General features: G+C 41.0%; 1 protein-coding gene across 3 annotated transcripts; it reads left to right on the top strand.

The window, feature by feature from the left end:
- The first annotated feature begins 3,323 nt into the window (after nucleotides 1-3,323).
- pip4k2ab (phosphatidylinositol-5-phosphate 4-kinase, type II, alpha b) lies at nucleotides 3,324-23,276 on the top strand. Of its 3 annotated transcripts, none has more exons than XM_017496370.3 (11): nucleotides 3,324-4,278; nucleotides 13,489-13,586; nucleotides 14,735-14,831; nucleotides 15,359-15,511; nucleotides 16,060-16,206; nucleotides 16,340-16,378; nucleotides 18,507-18,605; nucleotides 20,474-20,587; nucleotides 20,861-21,113; nucleotides 21,218-21,321; nucleotides 22,996-23,276. In XM_017496370.3, exons 1-11 carry the CDS (start codon nucleotides 4,135-4,137, stop codon nucleotides 23,074-23,076), a joined length of 1,329 nt encoding a protein of 442 aa, XP_017351859.1. In that variant the 5' UTR covers nucleotides 3,324-4,134; the 3' UTR covers nucleotides 23,077-23,276. The 3 variants fall into 3 exon arrangements, with proteins under 3 accessions (XP_017351859.1, XP_017351860.1, XP_017351861.1); XM_017496371.3 differs by lacking the exon at nucleotides 22,996-23,276 and adding an exon at nucleotides 21,624-22,928; XM_017496372.3 differs by lacking the exon at nucleotides 18,507-18,605.
- The last annotated feature ends 995 nt before the right edge of the window (nucleotides 23,277-24,271 follow it).

The raw sequence follows: 24,271 nt of genomic DNA, 5'->3' as shown, positions 1-24,271 counted from the left end.
ATTACTCGTTCTTTGCAGTTTTATTCGCACAAACTTCACGTCAGTAATCATTAGGGATGTAAACATGAGGCTTCCACAGGATATGATATGATAAGGCGACGATTCGATATTTGACGATACTACTGAATCTGCTACAATATGATACTATATACACAGTGCCCTCCACTAATATTGGCAAATATGAGCAAAGAAAGCTGTGGGGGGAAAAAAAGTGTCTTTATTGCTGAACCTTTTGATCTCATGTTCAAAATATTCACAAAAATCCTCTGCTCTAAGGGTGCCAATATTAGTGGAGGGCACTGTAGATTCTTGAGGTGACAATTCGGATATTTGACAGTGACAATAGAGAAGGATTATTTTAATTACCAGGGATATACACACACATTTTTACACACAGTTTAAAAAATATGAATTATTTTTTGGTACACAACAGTAGTCTGTCCTTTTTTGATGATGATAATAGCTTTATCATTTCAGCTACGAATCTTCCAATTCTGTTACACTCCTTATAATCACGTGTGTGTGTGTTTTTTTCACACATTTTTCACATGTGAAGATTTTGCTGTGTCTGAAAGCTTATATTACAAAGCGCTGATACTGGAGACTCCTTCCCTAAATGTTAGGTTAAATAAACTCCATAGAAAACTTAATCGTATCATCAATATGTTTTTAACCCAATTATTATTAGCCTTATTATGTGAAACATCCTCGATGCAAAGAATTATTACTATAGAAACTATGACGTATTTGAACGAGCGCGTTAATATATCAAATTTGAGAATTCAAACGCGTTGTGGTTATAAGTAAGGAATGAAACACTTGGAATCGTGCTGTTATAGGGGAAAAAATCAACAATAGCGTGGTGTGATGTAATGTGATGTGTGTCCTTGAGCAGGTCCTGATGTGTTTTATTCCTCTTATGCCACAGCAACTTGCCAACGAGTAAAAATTTTTTAATATTAAAGAACAACATATGCTTTTTATCCATTTATCGTTACATTTAATGTCGGCTGTGGGCTGTGGATCAGGTGGTAGAGCGGGTTGTGTACTAATCGTAGGGTTGGCGGTTCGATTCCCGGCCCACGTGACTCCGCATGCTGAAGTGTCCTTGGGCAAGACACTGAACCCCAAGTTGACCATAATGCCGTGAATGTCCACAAAACAAGTTAGTTCCTGTTATCACTTTCATAATAGCAGCTATAAACAGTCGTTCCTCACCAGCCTCTCTTTTGTTCTCTCTCTTGAAATTAATAAGACAAAAAGTGCAGCTTGTCATGTTACCATGAAACTGGAACTCGCAAAATCCTTCGCCCTTAAGACTTTCCAGTGAAGGAAAAGGTCAAAGAACTGCCTAACTGCCAAGACCCAAGTCAATCCCAGGTGAGAAATAGGCTAGTAGTTTTGGAGGTATGTGTAAATCTTAGCTTTATTTAATACACTGGATTATGAATGTGATTTCTTTAAATCCTCGAAAAGAGTTCATTAAACAGGACTTTTATTTAATGGTGTATTTTACCACAGCTGCTGGGTTGAGAATACACCTGAATGAATCATGGATTTTAATCCATAGACTTCTACCCCAGCTCTGTAGGCTTGTAGTCATAAACTGTTAGCAACCTAATCAAATAATGTTTTGTTTACCATTCCCGGCTACTTACTTTATAATCTTCTCCCCAGACTGTTACTGGGCCATGGATCAAGTGCTATTTCATAAGGTGACGAATAACAGTGTCGGAAGCCATGTTGTTAAATTAAACCAAAATGAAAGTAATTAGTATGAGGATTACAATTAGGACTATACTTGCAGGGATATATTGCCAACATGTTAAAGTCCTATTAGATGTTATTTCAATGCTTGCCATTTTCTCCTTAATAAATCTTTGTATTAATAAGTCTTTTTTTTTCTTAATTTTTCATTTTTAAATTGTCTCTTGTGTTAATGTTAAGGTGATGGTGGAGACACTACTGAAAACCCCAGTCTCCGATGCTTCTGCTTAAGAAAAAAAAAATCTGGCAACCTTGGAGGCATAAACTAAACACAAATGATTGTAATAATCAGAATGGTGCGACCAGACTGTGTAACCGGACTCTGAACACACGTAACTTTGCTTGTGTAAATATTCACATTACGTTTGGACTGTGATTACGCATAAACAAGTGGTTTCCAAAATAAGTGCCAAGGGAAGCATGGTGTCACCATTGGTAGGGGTTGACCATAATCTATCCATCCATCCATCCATCCATCCATGCATCCATTTTTGTACCGCTTATGCTGCACAGGGTCACAGGGAACCTGGCGCTTATCCCAGGGAACTCGGGGCAGAAGGGACTCTGGACGGGGTGCCAACCCATCGCAGGGCACATTCACACATTACGGACGATTTGGAAATGCCAATCAGCCTACAATGCATGTCTTTGGACTGGGAGAGGAAACTGGAGTACCCAGAGGAAACCCCCAAAGCATGGGGAAATTCCATGCAAACTTCGCGCACACACGGAGGAGGCGAGATTCGATCCCCATGAAGGTGCGAGGCAAACCTGCTAACCACTAACATGTCATTAATTAAGTACATAATACACTTACAATTATGATGGATGATTATATAAATGGCAAGAGCATGTTCGCCTCACACCTCCAGGGTTGGGGGTTCGATTCCCGCCGCTTCCCTGTGAGTGCGGAGTTTGCATGTTCTCCCCGTGTTGCAGGGGTTTCCTCCCCCAGTCCAAAGACATGCATTGGCATGTCCAAGGTGTCCGTAGTGTATGAATGGGTGTGTGAATGCGTATGTGATTGTGCCCTGCGATGGATTGGCACCCCGTCCATGGTATACCCTGTCCTTGTGCCCGATACTCCCTGGGATAGTCTCCAGGTTCCCCGCGACCCTGAAAGATAAGCGGTATAGAAAATGGATGGATGGATAAATGGCGAAATGTTTTGACACATTTAATAACCTCATATGCTACAAAATGAGCACCCATAATGAACAATCTCCATTTTAGTTCGCATTATACATTTTTGGGGGGCGTGCATATAAACGTGGAAGGCAGTAAGGCCTTGGTGTTTGGGCCCCTAGTGCACATGTTCAGGTATGTAAAGTAGTCGGTCATTCAAACGTCTACACACACCACGTTAGAAGATTCAATCAAGCCTCACACTACACACGACCTGCAGCTGAATCAGTCTCACCGCGTGGAACCGACTCCCTAAAAAAAGAGGATTGGAGTCGACTCCCTGTTCTCAACGCAGCGTTCCGGAGAATCGACTCTCTATGGCAGCCCTACCGCGTGCATCAGTAAACCGTGAACTGTAAGACTAACCGGAAGCCAAAGAGGGATTGCGGGACTGATGCGCTGCGCCTTCATCCAGCTGCAGCGTCCCAAAGCGCAGGGCATTGGCGATGGCGGAGATGCCGTTTCCCCGCTTCACGACACCGAGCTGCTTCGGTTTATTCTTCGGAACATTTCTCACGAAGCTTGCGCACGAGACCGACCGTTAAAAATTCAAATCGTGGAACACCTTGCTGACGGTTGCACGCCAAACGGTCCCCGACTAACCTCTGCATTATTCTGTACAAGGGTTCACGTATTGGGGTTTTTTTTTCTCCCCAAAATTTTTGAATTATTCTGTTAAAAAAAGGACTTTTTTGGAATCATTTACGTTTATGAATTTTAATAAGGTTGGTAACGGGATTAAATTTAAGCGCTTTTTTTTAGGTATGTGTGTGTGATTTATTTTATTTTTTTTTAATGTATTTATTTATTTATTTAATGGTACTGAAGAAGTGCTCGTGCTCGTATTCAGCCTTGTAGTCACGCTATAACCTTCACGTGCACGTCAATGACAGCTAGCACGGCTAGCTCGGTGTGTTCAGGATTTAACGTCGATATTTGACGTTGTTATTGATTTTATTCCGTCTAATTGAACGGAGGGATGAGAGAGGAAAAACAGGCGGAAAGGACGAATTACAGGTACTTGGTAACATCCGGTGGGACGCGTTTTGACTCACAGCAGCTTCAGGTGTCGAGGTTTTGACAGTTCGTCCATTTAGTACAGACCCACTTCCAGTCAGTCAGGCAGGCATAACGAGTTTTCTGGCGTGTTTGCTAAAAAAAAAATAATAATAATAAAAAAACATGGCTTCTGGAGTTGCCAGCCTCGCCTCCTCCATCGCCAGCAAAACCAAAACGAAGAAAAAACACTTCATGCCGCAGAAGAAGAAGCTTTTCCGGTCCAGCGACCCTCTTCTCAGTGTGCTGATGTGGGGAGTCCACCACTCGGTAAGCCTGAACGCTCAAACCTGTGGATTAATCCCAGATTCACACCTAAAACATGTCAACATGTCATCCATAACACTGTGTAACGAATGACAGGACGATAAAGTAGTATTCGGACCGGTTTTTCTAGAAGTTTCCAGAAGTACAGTATACAGAATATATCTGGATTAGAAATGTTGCTGTAATTGTGAAAACAGTCCACAGCAGGGTGGTGGGATGGTGTATCACGACCCAGCGTTGGACCATACACACCGCCGTGCGGTATTTCCAAATTCTTTGCTTTTTCTTTGTTTTTGTTTTTGTTTGTTTGTTTTTTTTATTCGATGCTTTTTAATGATCAATTATAGTTACATTTCACAGGTTTCACACAGATTCGTGAAGTGCTCGTTGAGCTTTTTGGAACGTAAACGTCGGTAACACCTGGAACAATTGTCATTCCAAAAAAAAAACAAAACATGAGCATGAATTCTTATTTTACAAACCGTGCGAGGAATTTTAAACACTCAACGAACTTTAATGACAACACTTGTACATTTAAGCAGACTCAAATCTGAACTGGCGACTTAGAAACAACAGCTTAGCAACGATCACAAGCCGGAACAACGCCAGCGCTGTGATTGGTCGAGAGTATGGCTTCTCGTTTCTTGTGTGCTGTTTATTTTACGTCGATTTTTTTTGTTTTGTTTCGTTTTAACGTGCCGTTTACGTTATATCGTATGAGAACGTAACGTGAAATACAGCCTATGACGCTTGTGAAGTCCTTGAAAATAAAATGTTGCTGCCCGTGTAACGTCCCCAAGACAAGATAGTTCCGGTTATACCACGTCACGGGTCGAATTCTCGAATCTGATTGGTTATCTGATCGGTTGATAATATTAATGCGCTCGTTTCGAGTTTACTGTTATTGTTTCTACAGTATCGGATCATACAACAGGGACTTGTACAGCAGACACTCCATGTATTTTAAGACTTAATAATAAGTAAGAATACTCGATGTGGTGACTTTTTTCAGAGGAGATGAGGTCATGGAAGGAGTTAAATAAAAATAAATAAAAGTCTGGGGGTTTTTTTGTTCGTTTTTTTTTAAGACGGCTTCGCATCCTACTGCCTTAAACACCCCCCATTACCCCACCTCCCCATGTTGCAATAGGTCAAATGTCCTAGGAATGTCTTTAGACAGATGTGGTGTACCTTGCATCTGTATGTGTGTGAGATCTGGACATTCCAACTACCGTACTGTAAGAAATGAGCATTTTATGATCTCTACAGGGAAATTCGCTGATTTCTGGCATTATACATTGGTGCGTTGTCTGCTTTTCATTGAGCGAAGGAATATTTCCCAGGTGTCCTCCAAGCCGATAATTGAGCTCCTGGGACACCGTCTGAGAGCTTCACGGTAATCCTAAAATGAAATGCTTCTCAGGATGATCCATAGCCGGCCGGTATTACGAGGCCTGTGCAGATGTGCCAAGAAGCTGCATGTGTCGCATTCTGTGTCTTTTACCCGAGCTGTGAAGCTGTTCACAAATGTTCTGAGGTTTTATCTAGGATGTCACCGCTGCCAATTGTTCATAGGATTTTGTGCAGATCAAGCTCTCAGTGACACAAATCCCAAATGCTTCAGAAGTGTTATTAAAAATGGCAGTATTGCTTCTGATTTTTCTTTTCATATAAAAATATCGGCAGAGGAAAAAAAAAAAAGAACAAGCGCCGTTAGTACCTGTCGTGTAATAAAATGTTAAGCAATTTATGACCTTAATGGCTCTTGAAAATGAAATGTCTATCCCCTGCACTTTAAAATGGATCTGCTCGTAGACACAGAGTGCAGAAAGGTCCAGTCTTTTATCTGACATGAGAAATAACATTAGCTAGATAAACAGAATCACAATACACGCTCCTTACTAGTTCAGACAGAGGTTAGTGCTCTGCCTCGTGTAAACGTTTAGCATGTGTGTTCTCAAATTTTATTCATATCGCAGCACTGTTGGATTCTCCGATCTGATTGGTCAGAAGGTGTTGACAGCTTCTATAGGTTTATAATTCCTATAGTGTCCTATACTTGTACCGAGGATGCTCCACAACATTAAATATAACTATAGTTGTTGTTTTTTTTAAAAAAAAAAAAAAGCATGACGTTTCGTTTGTTAATACATTATATTAAAAAAAAATTGTGTCTTAGTCTGTACACACTGTGCCATCAATCACAGAAATGCATTACAACACTAATAATGCATAACTTTAATAACAAATCTGACATTTATTAAAGGCCAGAGATATTTAAATCGTTGAAACGCCGGTAGTTTGGGGCCACCAGCATCAAACCAATCAGAACAAGATGTTTCTACTCACCTGTCAATCAAGTTCCTAGTCAATTCAGAAAGTCCTCTTCGTACATTATTCCAGACAGCGCTAACTCCTACTAAAACCATTGACTGTACAGTATCTTTAACGTGTCACGTCTCATTGTGGTCCTGGTTACTTAATAGCAACAAACACCATGAGTGTGTTATCCTGTAGTAGTAAACATATATTAAATAAATGCTTGTGGATTTCTTTCATATTGTTTTAAAACAAACAAAATCAATCCAATGTAAAAATCAATCTAACAACCGTCTCATTTAGCTGGCTTACCCAAACAATCTTTATTGGAGGTTAATCAAATAACAACTAGCGGTTATAACCGTTAGAGCTGAGATAACGATGGTTCGGTCCAGCCGTTTGGCAAAGTTGACGTCTGGATCTTCACTGTGTACTCTCTGAGATGCTCTCCCATCAGGACATAGTTTTAGGCTTTAGTCATTGTGTATGAATGAATACAATGACAAAAACTGATTTGTCTTCATAAATGTACATTTTTATAAATATATATATTTTGCTGTAAAGTGCAAATTTGTCACTCTAAAGAAGGTGCCGTGTGAATGTGCTAAGATAATTGTTTAATTGTGAAAAAGCACCAACACCGGCTGCCAAACGATGACGAATATACATGGCCCTACGTAGGCTATTTGTGAATGTAGCTTTCTCTGAATTCTCTTGGGCGAATTTGTGTGAAACCTTCCATTGTCGCATGTTAGACAGTATTTATCGGTCAAGTCGCGTTATAAATGCAATGCCCACACACACGGTACTTTCTGAAAAGAACAATGTGATATTATTATATCATATATGTAGTGTACATACAGACTGCCAGACTAACTAATGACCTAACAGCCACCCAGTTTGGTGAACTTTTGGAGAAAAATGGAGCAAGATTAGCACCCGTTGGATAGATTTGTGTCACGCATTAAACGTGGTCATGGGTTAAATAACATAAAGGAAGCCTACTTAAGCAAACTTATCAAATTCAGCTCGATTGCTGATCTTGCGAAATGATGACTGGACGTTTGAAACACGCCTCAGCCATACTAAGTAATATGACCCGTTCCGAAACTAGCTGCCTGTCTCAATTAGAGCTGTTGTACTGTCATGGTTTCATGGATATACATAGTGCTTAACCAAACATTTACCTAACCATCGACGAGTTCTTTAGTGCAATGGTTCTCGTTCTATTCTCCGTTTCCCAGCGCGGGGCACGACTACACTGAAAACCATTATGTGTGTTCAATCTGCTACTGTAGTAAACTCATTACGTTGCCTCTGCAGATAGTTCATCGTACATGACGGCTATCAAACGGCCATAAGAACACACCAAAACCAAATCAAACAGCGTGCTATTTTTAGCTGGGCGCGCCACCTTTCCTCACGTCTGCTTTCTGTTTTAGGTTAGAACAACAACGTGATAAACACTGACTGTGAAAGAGATTTAACGGAAAAGTCTTTCTCGTTAATATCTTTTACATTTTCAAGAATGAAGAACAATTCGAGCATTCGTGTTTTTGTTTTTTTAATCTTTTTGTTTCATCATCATTATTATTATTATTATAGCTTATAGATTACAGAGATTGGCAGATTGACCACAAAAAGCTAAATTGCCGCAGTGATCCGTACATCCTTACCTTCCGTCAATAGCACACACCATAGATGAAATTTGACACCACATCCCACTGGTACGACCCTCCCCACTTCTAAACGATGAGCCAGGGAGGCCATTAAGCACATTTCCCCCCCATATTATCCTTTTACAAACACAATGGCCCCAAGTGAATTGTTCTAATCTAATGTTCCTGTCTTGTGTCCATAACAAAAGCATCGACATGGCCGCCACGTGAAAATTCTGCCCGAGTAAGAAATTCATCGACTGTGCAGATACGAGTATTTAGTCTAAGTGCAGTCAATAATATATGCTGAAGTGTTGCTGGGTATTCTGCTGAACGAAAGACTAGCAGAGACGACACGAGTGTGGGCATATGTAGACGACGTGTTTGTGTGTCCACTTCACAAGCCTTTCAAACCCACGTCGTCATCTGGGGGGAGACTAGTTTTTGAAGAGCGAGCTCAGATTCTCATTTAGGAGTGCCAGTTCTGGCCTTCCTGAGTCTGGTTTTCTCTCTCTCTCTCTCTCTCTCTCTCTCTCTCTCTCTCTCTCTCTTTAAAAAAAATAGCTTGGCATATACGCAGAGAGACTGGAGGAGAGTTGGCCAGGAGAAATGGCTGACTAATTCTCTCTCTGACCCTGGAGACTGGAGCCATAACTACCGCTTACACTCCACTTCTGCCTTTCAGAGCAGAGGAAATAAATCTCTGCTTTACCCTTCAAGCAGGCAGTCTGTTTTAGACGCTTTTCTAATTATGTTTTCCGGATGCAAAGGCAATCTAATGGGCGATAGGAGTGAGACTGATGACCGAGTTCTGTCCCGATGAGAGGCAGTGGTTTTATAACCTGCTGTTGAGGTTTTGTTGTAATTACAGTCTTTTCTGCACAGCTTGATCAGTGCCATGTTTTGGTCTGATTAATGCTTTGCTGCTTTGCCTCTGGTGTGGGTATTAATTACGCCATTAGATTGCTTCCTCCTTGATCAGCACCCACTTATTGCTTCCTTCAAGCTACCCTGTGTCCAAGCTTATCCTTTACTTTGGCTCCTTATTTCATGCCTTTCCAGCTCTTCGTCAATCTTTTCCTTCTGGCACATTACCCATTCTCTTTTCCCTCCAAAGCCAATGAAGCTCTCATTCTCTCACTCCTAGTTTGACGCAGAGGAGTGTTTTTTTTATTTATTATTATTGCCGTTATTACATAAGGGAGTATAAAGTGGAATCCGAATGGATGAACCGGAGGAACTCATATCCCAAATACGGACCAGCAGCTAGTTAGAATCGAATTGGTTAATTCCCAAGAAGGCAGCCCTGCCAGTTTTTTGTCAAATGATCATCTTTCTGCAGAGTGTTAGCGACGTGACTGGAACAAAAAATAATAATGCTCATTAGATATCATCAGATGACTTTTGCGTTATTTCTTTTTCCTACGTATTACGTAAGAGTGGATTCACAACAACGCTTTTACCTTCCTAGTTCCGCCTAGTATCGGCTAGCTTGCTAACAAATAGACAAGTTGTTATTTTTAGTTATATCACATCATTGGGAATATTAGCAATGCAATATGATCATTTTCTAATATTCGCTCTCTAACAAGACTCATTTTCTCCGGCACTTTGTCCTCCATATTGATCGGTCAGGAGATTAAACAAAAACTTCTTCACGTCACTCTGTGTTTTCATTTTTGGAACTTTTTTACTTATTGAAGCTCTGCTGTGATCCTTGAAGCCACTTCCCATAAGGTTACACAAAAAAACGTGAGCTAGCAAACAAACCCAATACTTTTGAAAGCCATCTATACCTGAGGATTAAAGCCACTACATGATATAATAATCCAATTGTGAAAATAATTACACAGACCAACTTCCTGCTTCACACCAAGGTATTCCGGTTCTATAATTTTTTGTACTGGAGTTTTGATAGTAGGCAGCTTACCACCCACTGAGATCATTCCACACACATTATATATGATGATTAGAAAAGATACAGCTCACCAATGCTTCACAATTCCTTATTAGATCATTTTAATATCACATGTCTACTGTATGTATGTGTAGGAGGTATGATGAGCTTTGTTTTTAATGTCTTTGACCCATTTCATAAGCAAATTTCGTTGTGCTGCTTCGTCTGAGAAGTGTGGCATATGTGCTGTAGGGCACTTTGTAGGACAGTGTGAGGCGTTGGACTGAATGTTAATGCACATGACGCATCAAACTCCCAATGCCTTTGAGCGTGACCAGGATAAAGCTTTTGATGAAGATAAATGAATGTAGCTCTTTTGCTATCATTAATAATAATAAGAAATAGAATAGGAGGCCAAGCACTTTCTGGCTCTACCGCTTAGTGACAAAGGAAGAACAGAAACCATAGTTCCCACGGAGATATACTAAATTTGAAGGCAATACATCAGGCAGTTTTGCTCATTTGAGAATTATATCACACCCTACTGGTGAATGTAGACAAAACTTTTCTTTAGGACATGATCCTTTAGTCACGTACAAAGTTTGGTCTGAATAGATCACACTGCTGCCGAGATATGCCCTCACTTCCTGTTTGGCGACTGTTCTGTCAATTTCGTTTGAACGTTACGAACGAACCACCCTGCATGTCAAAAATCTGAGAAACCAGTTTTGTTCAGGTTGGTCGCACAATGCTGTGATCCAGATGTCGTGATGATTGGATATAAGTCGTAGGACGAAGGAAGAAGTGAAAATAGTGGAAAAATCCAGCACGGCAGAAATGAGCATCATGGTATACGTTAAACTCGGCATGACCCAAAGAATAAGAGATGTGAAAATGTGAAAATTTGCCCTGTTGGTGGTGCTAGAGCACTCAAGGGGTGTATATCAAAATTGCTGTGCAGGAAGCTAGTGCTATTCTCCGTCACTGCGCCAAATTATTTTTAGCGCAAACCAGAATCTGTTTTCTAAACTGTCGTACCGTTCTTTTGGATATCCGAATCGGAAGAGTGTTCATTAACACGTTTGTTTTTACCCATTACTGTTGACTCGGACAGAGATGGAAACTCGAGTCTGCGACTCGGACTCCAGTCACACTTAAGTCACAAAGAAAAATGACTTGTGACTTGACGTGGACTCATGAACAGCTGACTCGAGACTTGACTTGGACTCATGAACAGCTGACTCGAGACTTGACTTGGACTCATGAACAGCTGATTCGAGACTTGACTTGGATTCGTGAACAGCTGATTCGAGACTTGACTTGGATTCGTGAACAGCTGACCCAAGACTTGATTCGGACTCATGAACAGCTGACTTGAGACTTGACTGGGACTCGTGAACAGCTGACTCGAGACTTGATACGTACCCGTGAACAGCTGACTCGAGACTTGATACGTACCCGTGAACAGCTGACTTGAGACTTGACACGGACTCATGAACAGCTGACTCGAGACTTGACTCGGACTCGTGAAAAACACAAGTCATTTTGGTTTGGCGTTCCCGATTACGTGTTCTCTCTTTACTACCCCACGTGACAGCATCACGTGCCACATTTTCTTTTCATTCCTCATTCATTCAGCAAGTGGTTAGTGGTTACCGTGTTTGCCTTGTACCTCCAGGATTGGGGGTTTGATTACTTTCTCTGCCCTGTGTGCTCTGAGTTTGAATGTTCTCCCCGTGCTTCGGGGGTTTCCTCCGGGTACTCCGGTTTCCTCCCAGTCCAAACACATGCGTTGTAGGCTGATTGGCCTCTGTAAATTGTCTGTAGTGTGTGATTGAGCCCTGCAATGGGTTGGCACCCCGTCTAGGGTGTCCCCCGCCTCGTGCCCCGAGTCCCCTGGGATAGGCTCTCCGTGACCTTGTGTAGGATAAGCGGTATTGAAAATGGATGGATTCTTTAGTCATATTTTACCCAAGTAGCATCAGCTTGTGGCTACTCAAGTATTTTGGCAACCAGGTTGAGCGTCTTTTTGTTTACAAACACCAAAAGGGTTTTATGCACCTTAGCCCCCCCTTGGTGCTTAGCCCCCTAATATCCATCCATCCATCCATCCATCTTCTACCACTTACTCCTTTTTAGGGTCACGGGGGAACCTGGAGCCTATCCCAGGGAGCATCGGGCACAAGGCGGGGTCCCCCTAATATTATAATAATAATAATAATAATAATAATAATAATGCCGTATTCTGAGATGAATTATTGGTTAAAAATGTTTAAAGGCAGAAATAAGTGATGGATTTTTTTTGAGTGACATAAAATAGTTACCAAGACGTTGTAATTGTAGACGAAGGTCACTGTGGGATAAAATGTTGTTTCTGGGAAAATGGAGCAGATATTTTTAGGAGACACTGTTGTGCCGTGCTTTTAGGTGGGTACAGCTGGAAACGTCACTTTCGCTAACTCATCCTCAGGCTGTGACATACTGGCACATTTTTAAAAAAAAAAGAAAACCGTGTACAGAGTGCCCTTTCTCTAAGATGAAGAGGAATGAACCGGTTGGCCTGTGCTGGCTGAGACAAATCTGTCTCTCTCTCTCTCTCTCTGTCTCTCTCTCTATTTCTCCAGACTGTTTAGCCTGCTAGATGAGACATGTTTTCTGGCAGCAGAGTGTGAAAGGGGGAAGCAGGACAACAGTTTACAGATTACTCGCTTTTTCTCCTTGCAGCGTAAGCGTACATACACAGGATTTTTTTCAAAGTTGTGCTAAAAATGTACCAATGCCCAAATGTCTGTGCTGTGTGATGTTCATCAGCAGCTCGCACACAACGTTTACCCGCTATACGGACTGATGACGGAGTTTTCTAACAGATACAAGGCAATACCCCCCAATGCAGTAAGGACAGATGGAGACACAGAGGAAGGTACACCGAAATAGCATCCTGCGTCATACTGATAGAGTGTGTGTGTGTGTGTGTGTGTGGTTAGATGATTGAGGGAGTGTCATAAAAAGCAGGTAGGATTCCAGGGTGAAGGGCAGAGAAAATGTGCCCCCTGACAGGTTACTGAAATAGAAACGGTGCTTCTGCAGTCATCTGTGCACGGGAATCATCCCATATAGCTGTTCAAACGGTAGTAAAGTGAAGATGAAGGCGAATTGTGTGTAGAGGAGGAAGGATGAAGGTGGCGTTCTGCGTGAATTCGAGGTCAGTCCGATCAGATCGTTCGGAGCCGCTCCAGAAAGCCGGCGTGATGACGGGAGTTCAGTAAAAGGCAGCGTACTCGTTGTGTGAAAGTGATGACCGTATCTGAGCGCTCCTCCTGCTTGTGTTTGTGTCTCCAGATCAATAACCTCAGTCACATCCAGATCCCTGTAATGCTGATGCCCGATGATTTCAAAGCCAACTCCAAGATCAAAGTGGACAATCACCTCTTCAACAAGTACGAGCAGAGAGACAAAGCCTGATAAGTCACGGCCTTTTGCCTCCTTTTAATTCTTTCACTTTATTCATTTATTGTGTTTTTTTTTCAATTATAATGTGAACAACTCATACAGAATGCAAACTCATACAGAATGTAAGCCAATTTTATATATATATATATATATCCAATATTAAATATACTCTCCTCTCCTCTGCTCTGTCTATCTCCCTCTCTCTTTCCCTTCTTTCTTTCCCTGTTCATCTTTCTCTCTGTCTGTCTGTATGTCTCTCTTTCTATTCTTTTCTTTTTTTCTCTCTCTCTCTCTTTTCCTCCCTCCATCCCTCTCTCCTTCACCCCTCTCCATCTCTGTCTGTCTCCTGCTCTTTCTTTCTCTCTCTCTGTCCCTTTCTTTTTCTCTCTGTCTCCCTCTCTCTCTTTCTTTCTCCCTCTGTCTTTCTATCTCTCTGTCTCTTTATTTTTTCCTCTTTGTTGGTCTCCTTCTTTCATTCTTTCTCTGTTTCCTTATTTCTATCTCTCTGTCTCTCTTTCTTCTCTCTCTCCTTATCCCGTTTCCTCTCTCTCTCTCTCTTGTTCTCTCTCTCCCATTCCTTTCCTTATTATTTGTCTCTCTTTTCATCCTATCTGTCTCCTTATTTTCCTTTTCTTTTCTCTCCTTTCCTGCACTTCTCTCTTTGTCTCTCGCTCTCCCTTTTCTCCTTTTCTCTCTCATTCTCCCACGTTTATTCCTTTTAATTTCTTTCTCTATCTTTCTACCTCCTTCTCTCTCTCTCACACACACTTTCTTTCTTTCTGTCTGTCTGTGGCTGTCTCCTTTCTCTCTTTCTCCTTCTTTTTATGTCTCTCTCTTTTCCGCCCTCCACCCCTCTCTGTCTGTCTCCCTCTCTCTTTCTTTCTCTCTCTGTCTATTCCTTTGCCTCTGTCTCATCTGCTTTCTTTCTTTCCTTCTTTCTCTGTCTCTTTATTTTTTCTCTTTGTTGGTCTCTCTCTTTCGTTCTTTCTCTCTTTTCTTTTTGCTGTCTGTCTCTCTCCTTATTTTCCTTTTCTTTTTTCTCCTATCCTGCATTTCTCTCTTTATCTTCCTACCTCTCTCTCTCTCTCTCTCTCTCTCTCTCTCTCTCTCTCTCTCTCTCTCTCTCTCTCTAAAGAGAGAATATGCCAAGCCATTTCAAGTTTAAAGAGTACTGTCCTCTTGTCTTCCGAAATCTGAGGGAGAGGTTTTCCATCGATGATCAGGAATATCAGGTGCCTGAATTTATTTCCAAAAAAAAAAAAAGAAGAAGGAACCCATTATGTAACAATTTTATCTCACTACTGCATGACTGTTTACTTGGATGTGGATTAATGAATATTAATGAAGTCATATAGACCGTGTACTTATTTATTGGGTAAAGTGTGGCGTGCTCAGATTTTCCAGTATAAATTTAATGTCCGCAGCGTTTCCTTCCCCCCGAGCTGCTTTCTTTAACAGCCGGGTAAAAGAATATTGCAGTTCAATAGCTCCAGCTCGTGTGAATATGAATATCGAGCTGCAGTTACGCGTAACAGTAGCAGTAAAGAGTACTACAGAAACGATTGCACGCTGTTAAATCAGAAGTCGGAACTCTCGCGGATTTAGCAAACCGTCATGAAAAATGTCGTAGTCGAAGGCTTTGGATTTCTCCTTCCTGTCATCACGTCATCCAGTGTTAGGAAGAGCGATGTTTTCTATAATCCGACTCTGGTGCACGGACGTCAGTGTGAACGTCTGTAACACGCCTGTCCGATTGCAGAACTCTCTGACGCGTAGCGCGCCGATCCCGAGCGACGCCCAGGGCCGTAGCGGCGCACGCTTTCACACCTCCTACAACAAGAAGTACGTCATCAAGATCATCACCAGCGAAGACGTGGCCGAGATGCACAACATCCTGAAAAAGTATCATCAGGTAAAAGGACGTCCCATCTCCTTACCCACTTCATGTTTAAACGTTGCCTTATTATCATATTTAAACGTGTATTTTATTCTCATTATCATAATGAATTTTAAACCGAGGTTAAAAAGCGGTTAAAACTCTCAGCGCAGATTTTTTTTTTTTTTTGTATAATAAGCTATTATACAAGACTTATATACGACTTTATAAGTCGATTGAGTTCACAAAAATGTGTTTAATGGAATAAAGCTTGTTTAAGAGTTTAACAGAATTAAAGGTAACCCATGAAGCGTACATAGTTCTACGGTTCATTGATATTGCAGTTTTCCAGCGCTTAAAAAAAGCTAAAGGCACATTTAAATATTGTCATTTCCAACCGTCTGAAAGGCTCCAGCCTCTCAAAGTGGAAGTGTGTGAGAGAAGTGTGTAGGAGCTATGATTGGAACAAGGCTGTCATTGTGAAGCAGCTGACTCACCCTTAAGGTGAACTCTGGTGAGCTGGAGCCTCATTTGTATGTGTGGGTTTTTTTTTTTTTTTTTTCTTTCCTTTCTTCTGTTTGCAGTATATAGTGGAGTGCCATGGCAACACACTGCTGCCTCAGTTCCTGGGCATGTACCGCCTCACGGTGGACGGAGACGAGACGTACATGATCGTCACGCGCAACGTGTTCAGCCCCCGTCTACCCGTGCACAAAAAATACGACCTGAAGGTGAGCGCTCCGAGAAGTCAAAAAGGCTTAACGTTGACGATTAGACGATCCGTTTATACGTAATAACAGCCAGGTATATCGTACGTGATCAATTCAAATAAACGATAAACACTGTTCTTCATGCATTTCTCAGGGATCCACCGTGTCCAGAGAGGCTAGCGACAAAGAAAAGGTAAATAAATAAATAAATAAATCATTTTCATTACATCATGACCATTAGGATTTTTTTTTTTTTTTTTTTTTTTTTAGTCTACGAAATAATCCTGACGCTTTATGCAGACTTAATGCAAACGTGTGAAATAAGCATGCACTTGCACGTTCAGTACATTGCATGTACGTTTGTTACCGGTGTGATAAATCCGAGACGGCCGTGTTTGGAATGTTTCATTGGCGTCACGTTTTATCCGTCAGTCACGTGTTGGGAAATTCCCGAACAAATAACGTGAAAAAGGAAAAAAAGAAACGTTCGCCTTCCTTTTCATTCCTCTTCAGCGGCACTGAATTTGTGCTTCATCTTGATTGAGTGTCTTAATGATTTCCTTTGTTTTATCCCTCCTCTTGCTTGACTGTGGAAATGTGAACTTTATGGTGCAACAGTGGCATGTTGTACTTTACTAACCGCATTAAGCTGAAAAAAACGAAAAGGTTCATAATTGTGTGTTTAATTCTCTTAATGAAATTACAATCATCCTGTGATCAAGAAATTTCAGTTAAATAAGAGTAATCATAATAATCATCATCATCATTTAGGGGGAAATTATTTTACGACTAATGAGCTTAACGAATATTTAGACCATAATGCTTTTTATTCTGTCGTACATGTGCTCAAGTACACTGACTTTAAAGTGAACGTGATTTTTAATATGTAACGTATTGTTCCTAGTTTTAGGCTTAAAGAAAAATGTACAGTACATATGTTACTACCCAAATATTTTTTCGAGCTTGAAATACTGTATATGAATAAAGAATGTTTTTGCTAGCTTGTAAGCTAGTACCTAAGTAAACTTATTGACTTTAATAAATATATTATGATTTATTTCTTTTTTTTGTGAAATCTAGTGAACTAGGGATCCAGCAAGGGTCCGCTGGCTGCTTTGTGATGTCTCATAATGCATAATGTGTATATATGAAGGCATGTGAATAATTTGCATGTGTATCTTTGTCCTCTGCCCCGTCGTGCATGTGCTCCCTGTCGGCATGTACTTCCTGCCGTATACGACGCTCTTGCGCAGAATATGAATATGAACTAGTTCTCTAAATTTGTGAAAATGCGTCACGTACCGTATTATTTAATCAGTGATGTGTCTTTTTTTTTTTTTTTTTATGAATCGGATAATTCTGTCAAAATCATTTCAACTCTCTGAATCATCATTTTTCGAAACATTGGGTAACATCGGCTACGTTCACACGCAACCGAATAATCCGACAGTAATCGGAAAAGCCTTCACGTAAACACCTTTATCGATCCGATTGCGCTCGATCCGAAGGAAATTTCCGTCGGATCGGATAGGCTGGTTTGTTCCTTTTCTAATCTGATCGGGGGGGGTGGATCACCGTGTAAACGCTTGGATCCTATTATTTTTCTCAAGCAGAGAAGACTCAAAAATACCTCGTGGACATGTGTAGTGCAACGGTGCGTACGTTCACGTCTTGCGTCTTAAATATGGTGTCCGTCGGGAAAGAGAAAATATTTGTTGAACATTCTGAGAAGCGAAAAAAGATTGTCGAGAGACACGTCCGTAATAACGATCTCTTCTAAGAAGTGTTCGAGGAAGTGCAGTTGAGGATCCATTCGGTTGTTGCTGACGTATGTTTACGTACGACAACAAAGCAAAAAAAATCCTATTAGGTCATTTGGTGTCACGTCCATAGCTTTCTTTCTCCGTTGTTCTATGGTCGGCATGACGACAGACGCTGTAAGCTTTGTTCAGATGCACATATGAACGAATATTTGAATCGGATTGCAACGTTTAGGGTACAAACAGGTATAAACAGATCTGCAATCGGATCGGATTCGTTCCTATTGACGAAAATGGGTGCGTGTAAACATAGCCATTGTGAACAAATGCATTTAATGCATGTATTCTATGTGTAATCGGTACCCATCATTCTTCTTAAAGCGTTATGAAGATTTTTTTTTTTTTTTAAACTAGCTGTTAAACCTCAAAAAAAAATCATTTCCTTCAACACTACATTTTATATCAGTGACTGATTTTGTATTTTTAAGCCGGCCAGTCTAAAAGTTTGATGAAATGTGTTCATGAGTGAAGCTGCGTGCCTCTCACCCTCTTCTCCAACAGCCACGCCCACCTGAAGATGGGGCTCCAGCCAAATCTCGCATGAGCCAAAAGCTCCAAACCATTCGGATCGCCACACGCTTTTACTGCGCCATCAGACATGTAAGGACACACCTGCAAAGACGTCACACACATACGCTCTGTCCCGATTGGATGCCACGAGGGAGTGCAGGCTCAAAATCATGTCCAGAACTAACGTCACGTCTTCTTCCACAGTGTCTGCAGGGCAATGCAAGAGAACTTCAGAACAGAACAGCTGTAGCGTGTTTGTGGGAATATAATTACGATATCATTTCCCTCGAGCAGAGGCTGTGAATCATCACGCGTAGACCCAGTTATGAAAAGGGATACTTCAGTGTAGTGTTTTTAAAAACAGGTAATCAACGCTGGTTGGACCTAACCCTTATGACGTTTGAAATGTTTGCATGTTTCAGACAGATCTGTGTCCGAATGAACCAATAAGTCCTACAGGTTATACTGCTTGAATTCTTAGTACTGATTGGTTAGAAGGTGTTTTTCTAGTCATTTTGGCAGTAGTGCAGCTGAAGCTTACAGCATGTTAAAGCAGGCATTCTAGTACAGTATGTTATCACTGCTATAGTAACTTTTCTGTAAGGAAACATTCATTTAACATTAAAAAAAAAAAAGACGCCAGTGCAGAGGATCATGTTTTTTGCACGTTCTTATTTATGTGACAAAACTGCATTTTTTTTTATTTTTTTTTTGTCTTATTATCACCAAGAGAGTAAAAATAAGACGAGAAAGGCTGGTTAGGAGATGACTAGGTAAAGTCTAAACTTGTTTACAGCAGTCCCACAACATTAAATGTAGCTATAAATGGATAAAAATAAAGTCGCTGTACATGTTCAGATTGTTATTTTGGCAAGCTGCTGTGTTATAAAAGAAATGAAACGCTTCAGGATGTGCTGTTATAGGAAACTAATCAACTTTGAGGTGGTAACGGTAACTCCACTTCATCACGCCATCCTGCTGTTGATTATTTTCCTATAACCGCACAAGCAGTTTTATTCCTTGCTATAAATCCCTTGCTAACTTGTTGATTATGCAACGGAAATTGTAAAGAGACAGTCATATCATTCCTGGAATATTCTAGATTGTCTATGTGTAAAATAGAGGTTTCATGTTACGTCTATGAACTCACTCTTGTCCCCTGTTGAACGCTTTGTTTTGTGCAATTCATTCCATCTTAAGCCTGAGTTCCTTGTCTAATGAAACTACAAGCTATTTGAAGTGTTCCGTTTTCTCTCTACAGTCTATGCAGTGTTTATATATTATTTATATTAATCATAAAGGTAATCATATATTCTAAAACTGGGGATAAAACAAAAGAGACATTATGAATGATACGTGGCAAGCACAAACTCGGTGCTCAGACCGACCTGAAGCTAAAGAGTGCCTGTTTTTTGGGTTTGTTTGTTTTAAAAAAAAAATAAAGCTAAGTGACTGCAGTTTCAGGGCTCATCTGAATTTTATTTTATGTTGAGCTCTTTTCCAGGGATTTCATTTGAATGTGTAGACATTCACAGTATGAAAGTTCTTCCAAGTCGCATTCTTTTAAGAAACAGGAGCTGAATATTTCACTGAGAAGGTCAGTGTTATTATAGTAAGACGTGATAGGCAAATGTTATTGCATCATAAAATCTACAAGCCCATGATGTTCCAGTATGCAAATACATACTGCACCAGAGTAAAGGGCTGGCCGTGTGTTTGTTTGAGGTCATTTCCACTTGTCTTATCCATAGATTTTGGATTCCTGTGCACACTTCTGTGCTGTTCTCTGCTGGTGTTTTGTTTTGTTTGTTTTTTTATGTTCACCGACAACATAGAAGTGGAATAAATCCGTCTCAAGCACACAATCTTACTCTTAAGTCTGTTGTTACAGGTACCTGAAGTTTTCCAAAGAATAATACCTTCTTTCTCTCCCCCCCACCCCGCAATGTGAACATCAGACTAAGGAACTCCCAACATACAAAGACAATGACTTCATCAACGATGGACAGAAGATCTATATAGACGAGGAGAACAAGAAGATGTTCCTAGAGAAGCTAAAGAACGATGTGGAGGTTTGTGAGTCGTTTATTAAGAACCATAATTGTAATTATTGCCTCTGCTGATCCAGCACCTTGCTCTAATGTTCATATTCACCTTGCTTTTGGTGCAGTCTTACTTTTTTGTTGTTGTTGTTGTTGTTGTTAGGGTAGAATGGAAAAAGCTCAAGGATTATTACCATGCATGAGGATTATGGATATCTTACTATTTGCTCTTCTTCATCCTTCCCCCTTGTTCTCCTTCTTGCTCACTCAATGCTGAGCTAAGCTGAATGTGTCTTTGTGCAGTTTCTAGCCCAGCTGAAGCTAATGGACTACAGCCTGCTTGTTGGGCTCCATGACGTGGAGCGCGGAGAGCAGGAGCAGCCGGAGGAGGAGATCGAGGACAACGAAGGAGGAGAGGAGGAGGGAGCTGAGAGCGATGGAGGAGTGACCGGGTCGCCACCCGAGAGTCCCAGCAACACGCTCGACAGCAACAGGCCGCTCGGTCCAGGAGAGTTCGATCCCAGCGTGGACGTCTATGCCATACGCAGTCACGAGAGTGAGTGTGTTCATACAGTCAAGTGTAGTAGTATGCACATGGGCCATTTATTAAATCACGTGATGTTTACTCCCTGAGAGAAATATATTTACACTTCCTCTCAGATGCCCCCAAAAAAGAGGTGTACTTCATGGCCGTAATCGACATCCTCACACCATATGACGCTAAGAAGAAAGCAGCACATGCAGCTAAGACGGTGAAGCACGGGGTAAGACCAAACGCCTGTTACAGGTTGTTTTTTTGGGGTTTTTTTTTTTTTAAAGAGAGATTTCAATTTCATAAACATTGAATGGCTCAAAGCAATAAAACAGCATAACCTGAATATTGACTGTAATACTGTTTTTAATATCATCAGTGTGAGTGGATTCTTCAATAGGAACACCCAAGGGAAGTCACTCTAGTCTATCTAGCAGAGTAAAATAAAGTCAGCAGCAGTCTCATTTTAGCTGTATAATTCTGAAGATGATCACAAAGCAGCTTTACAGAAATCAGGATGTACTGTATATTTAGATCCCTAATCAGCAAGCCAGAGGTGACAGTGATGAGGAAAAACTCCCTGAGACGACATGAAGAACAAACCTTACTGTAAGAGGAACCAGACTCCAAAGAAAACCCGTCGTCTTCTCGATGGCATCCGATTCTAGCGCGATTAAACACTCATTACAGTATTCGGGTGTGAGAGAGTAAAGACAGACTGTACTAAGTGTGTTGAGAGGATGTTCAGTTTGAGCAGATTGTGATTAAGAGTGCTGGGATGAGCACTGGGCAGTGTTTATGATTACAGCAGTTCTTAGAGACAGATCTACAGTATACAGGTATGCAGAGATTATTCACTCCAGCAACTAGAATAAAATCCACAGTTTGAAATAGTAAGTGTTTTTATTGTTTCTGGTTACACATTCATTCGAAAAAACGCCTCATCTGCCATTTCATTTGAAAAAACGCTTTATGCTCTAGATGTTTGTAGTGATATTGATCCTCCACCTTGCACTCATCTAACTTCGCTTGAGCTAGTAAAAGTTATATAATAATGTTTAAAGGTGCAGTCAGCAGTTTATCCTGTAAACTCAGAATTGAAACTGTTACAGTCCTTTCTTTAGGGATTTCTTTCTTAATATGACAGAGTCACCTCGTTGTCCTTAACGTGTCCTGATCGTTTGGACGGTTGTAGTTGACGTTATTTGTTTATTCTCCCTTTTACAGAGGGAGATATATTTGACATGTTTTATTGACAGATGAAGGTATGTGAGAAGTCTCAGACAACTCAGCTTTATTCAGGGGCCTTTATTTTAAAAGTACATGAAGCCCACGAGAAAAGCGTTCGTCCTATCGTCAGGAGACCGGCAGTTCAAATCCCGACGTTGCCACGAGTATATGCGGCTGTCCAGGAGCCAAAGGAGCAAAATTGGCTGCGTTCTCTCTCTTAGGCTACATCCACATTAATCCGTATAAATTTGAAAACGCATCTTTTTTTTCCTCCACGTTTCGGCCTTCCGTCCACACCGAGACGGCGTTTTTGTCGTCCGGTGAAAACGCTCTCCCGAGTGGATACACTCGAAAACGCAGTTCAAAACTGAGCTATTCAAAAACTATGTATTTTTAGTCATGTGATGCGGTCATGTGACTCATTCAACTCAACTTTATAGTCTCGGGTTACCCGTAGCAACAACTCTGTCCGTATGAGCAACTCGGTGCCTTTCCTCGACATTGCCGCATCAGTTCAAAGAGACAGACAGCAAATAAACGCCTGACCGAAATGATACAGGATAAAGATTTTAACAGATGAACTTCCATCAGTTAGTATTTCATTTTTTTTTTTTTTTTTTTTTTTTTTTTTTTTTTTTTAAATTTCTGTTTCTAATGTTTTCCCTCTTGGCTCTAGGCTGGAGCCGAAATCTCGACGGTTAATCCGGAGCAATATTCCAAAAGGTTTTACGACTTCATCACCACCATTCTGTCCTAACCGTTGCCTGAGGTCACTCTCAGGACCCTGAGTTCAGGCCTCCAACCTACTGAGAGGCTTTTAATTGGATCCTTGGACATTTATTAGAGCTGTCTGTTTATAGTTTTATTTAGTTTTTTTGTTTTTTTGTTTTTTTAATAAATATCATTATTAAATAGGTTTATGGCTGTGGATGGACAAAAATATAGCTGTGCATTATACTGTGCTGTACATCTGTATTAGATATCGTTGATTGGGATGTTGAGTGATGTGATTACGTGTTTATGTGGAAACCTCAGAGCTGCTTTTTTACTCTACTTTTGTCTTTGTTTACTGCAAGAAGTCCTCAGACAAGGACACTTCTCTGAGCCCGGGTTAAGCATTGTTTTAGACCAAGGCTGCTTTCACACTTTATCCACCCTGTAACCATGACAACGCTCCCAACTAGTGTCACCTAGCATGCTCGCTAGATTAGATTTATTATTCTTAGCAATGCCGATGACGCAACGATTGGTGTAACTCTGGCGACGAGGAGGTTGTTTGCCTTCGCTGAAGCTTTAGAGGTAGAAAATACGAGAAGCTGCGACTTGTGCGACATGACTGCGTGCAGCCAGAAATAAAGTGAGACGTCACCTCATGTCCTGGTGAACATCCCAAAAACACAGACACAGTTATTTTTATGTACAACTGCAACATTTGGCAAAGAAACATTTTCTAGTCAGCACGTCGTAAATCTCTGTATATTCGCCCCGCAGCTGCGTCCCGTAGGATCACGCGCGAAATGTTGCACTGGCAGTTTTTATGACAAGTGTGAAAGCAGCCTGAAAAGGTTTTTTTCAGTCAGGGATCCCACATTGACAGCACAAATGATCATCTATGGCTGGAAATGCTGGCATTTGTAGATCGGTATGACTGCTTTCGAAACGATAAATCCATCGTGGATTGTTTTGAACCTTCTCCGAAGCTCTTTAGATAAAGAAATAATGAGATTTTGTAGTCTATTTAGATTCACCGCTGTCTGTAGAGAAGCTTATGAGTAGAAAGCCTCTCAAAGTTGTTTGCACATGATCTAGAGCAGGAGTTCTGCGCTCCTGTCGAAGCACAGTTTGAGGTATGATCCGAACTGCACAGTAAATGTTAAACCTCTTCATTAGTTCGATCAGGAAGAGAAAACTCGAGACGGCTGTTCACGGCCGGATTCGAGAACCACTGACAT

Source organism: Ictalurus punctatus, chromosome 20 (assembly GCF_001660625.3).
Source record: "Ictalurus punctatus breed USDA103 chromosome 20, Coco_2.0, whole genome shotgun sequence".
NCBI classification, from domain to species: Eukaryota; Metazoa; Chordata; class Actinopteri; order Siluriformes; family Ictaluridae; genus Ictalurus; species Ictalurus punctatus.
The sequence above is the reverse complement of the archived record's forward strand: the minus strand, read 5'-3'. Positions and strand labels throughout refer to the sequence as shown.

Bases quoted from the DNA above. Each gene is read 5' to 3' on its own strand.
- pip4k2ab (XM_017496370.3), top strand. From the start codon at position 4,135: ATGGCTTCTGGAGTTGCCAGCCTCGCCTCCTCCATCGCCAGCAAAACC. The intron at 15,512-16,059 runs GTAAAAGGACGT...TTCTGTTTGCAG, and splicing joins TCCTGAAAAAGTATCATCAG to TATATAGTGGAGTGCCATGG. The intron at 16,207-16,339 runs GTGAGCGCTCCG...TGCATTTCTCAG, and splicing joins ACAAAAAATACGACCTGAAG to GGATCCACCGTGTCCAGAGA.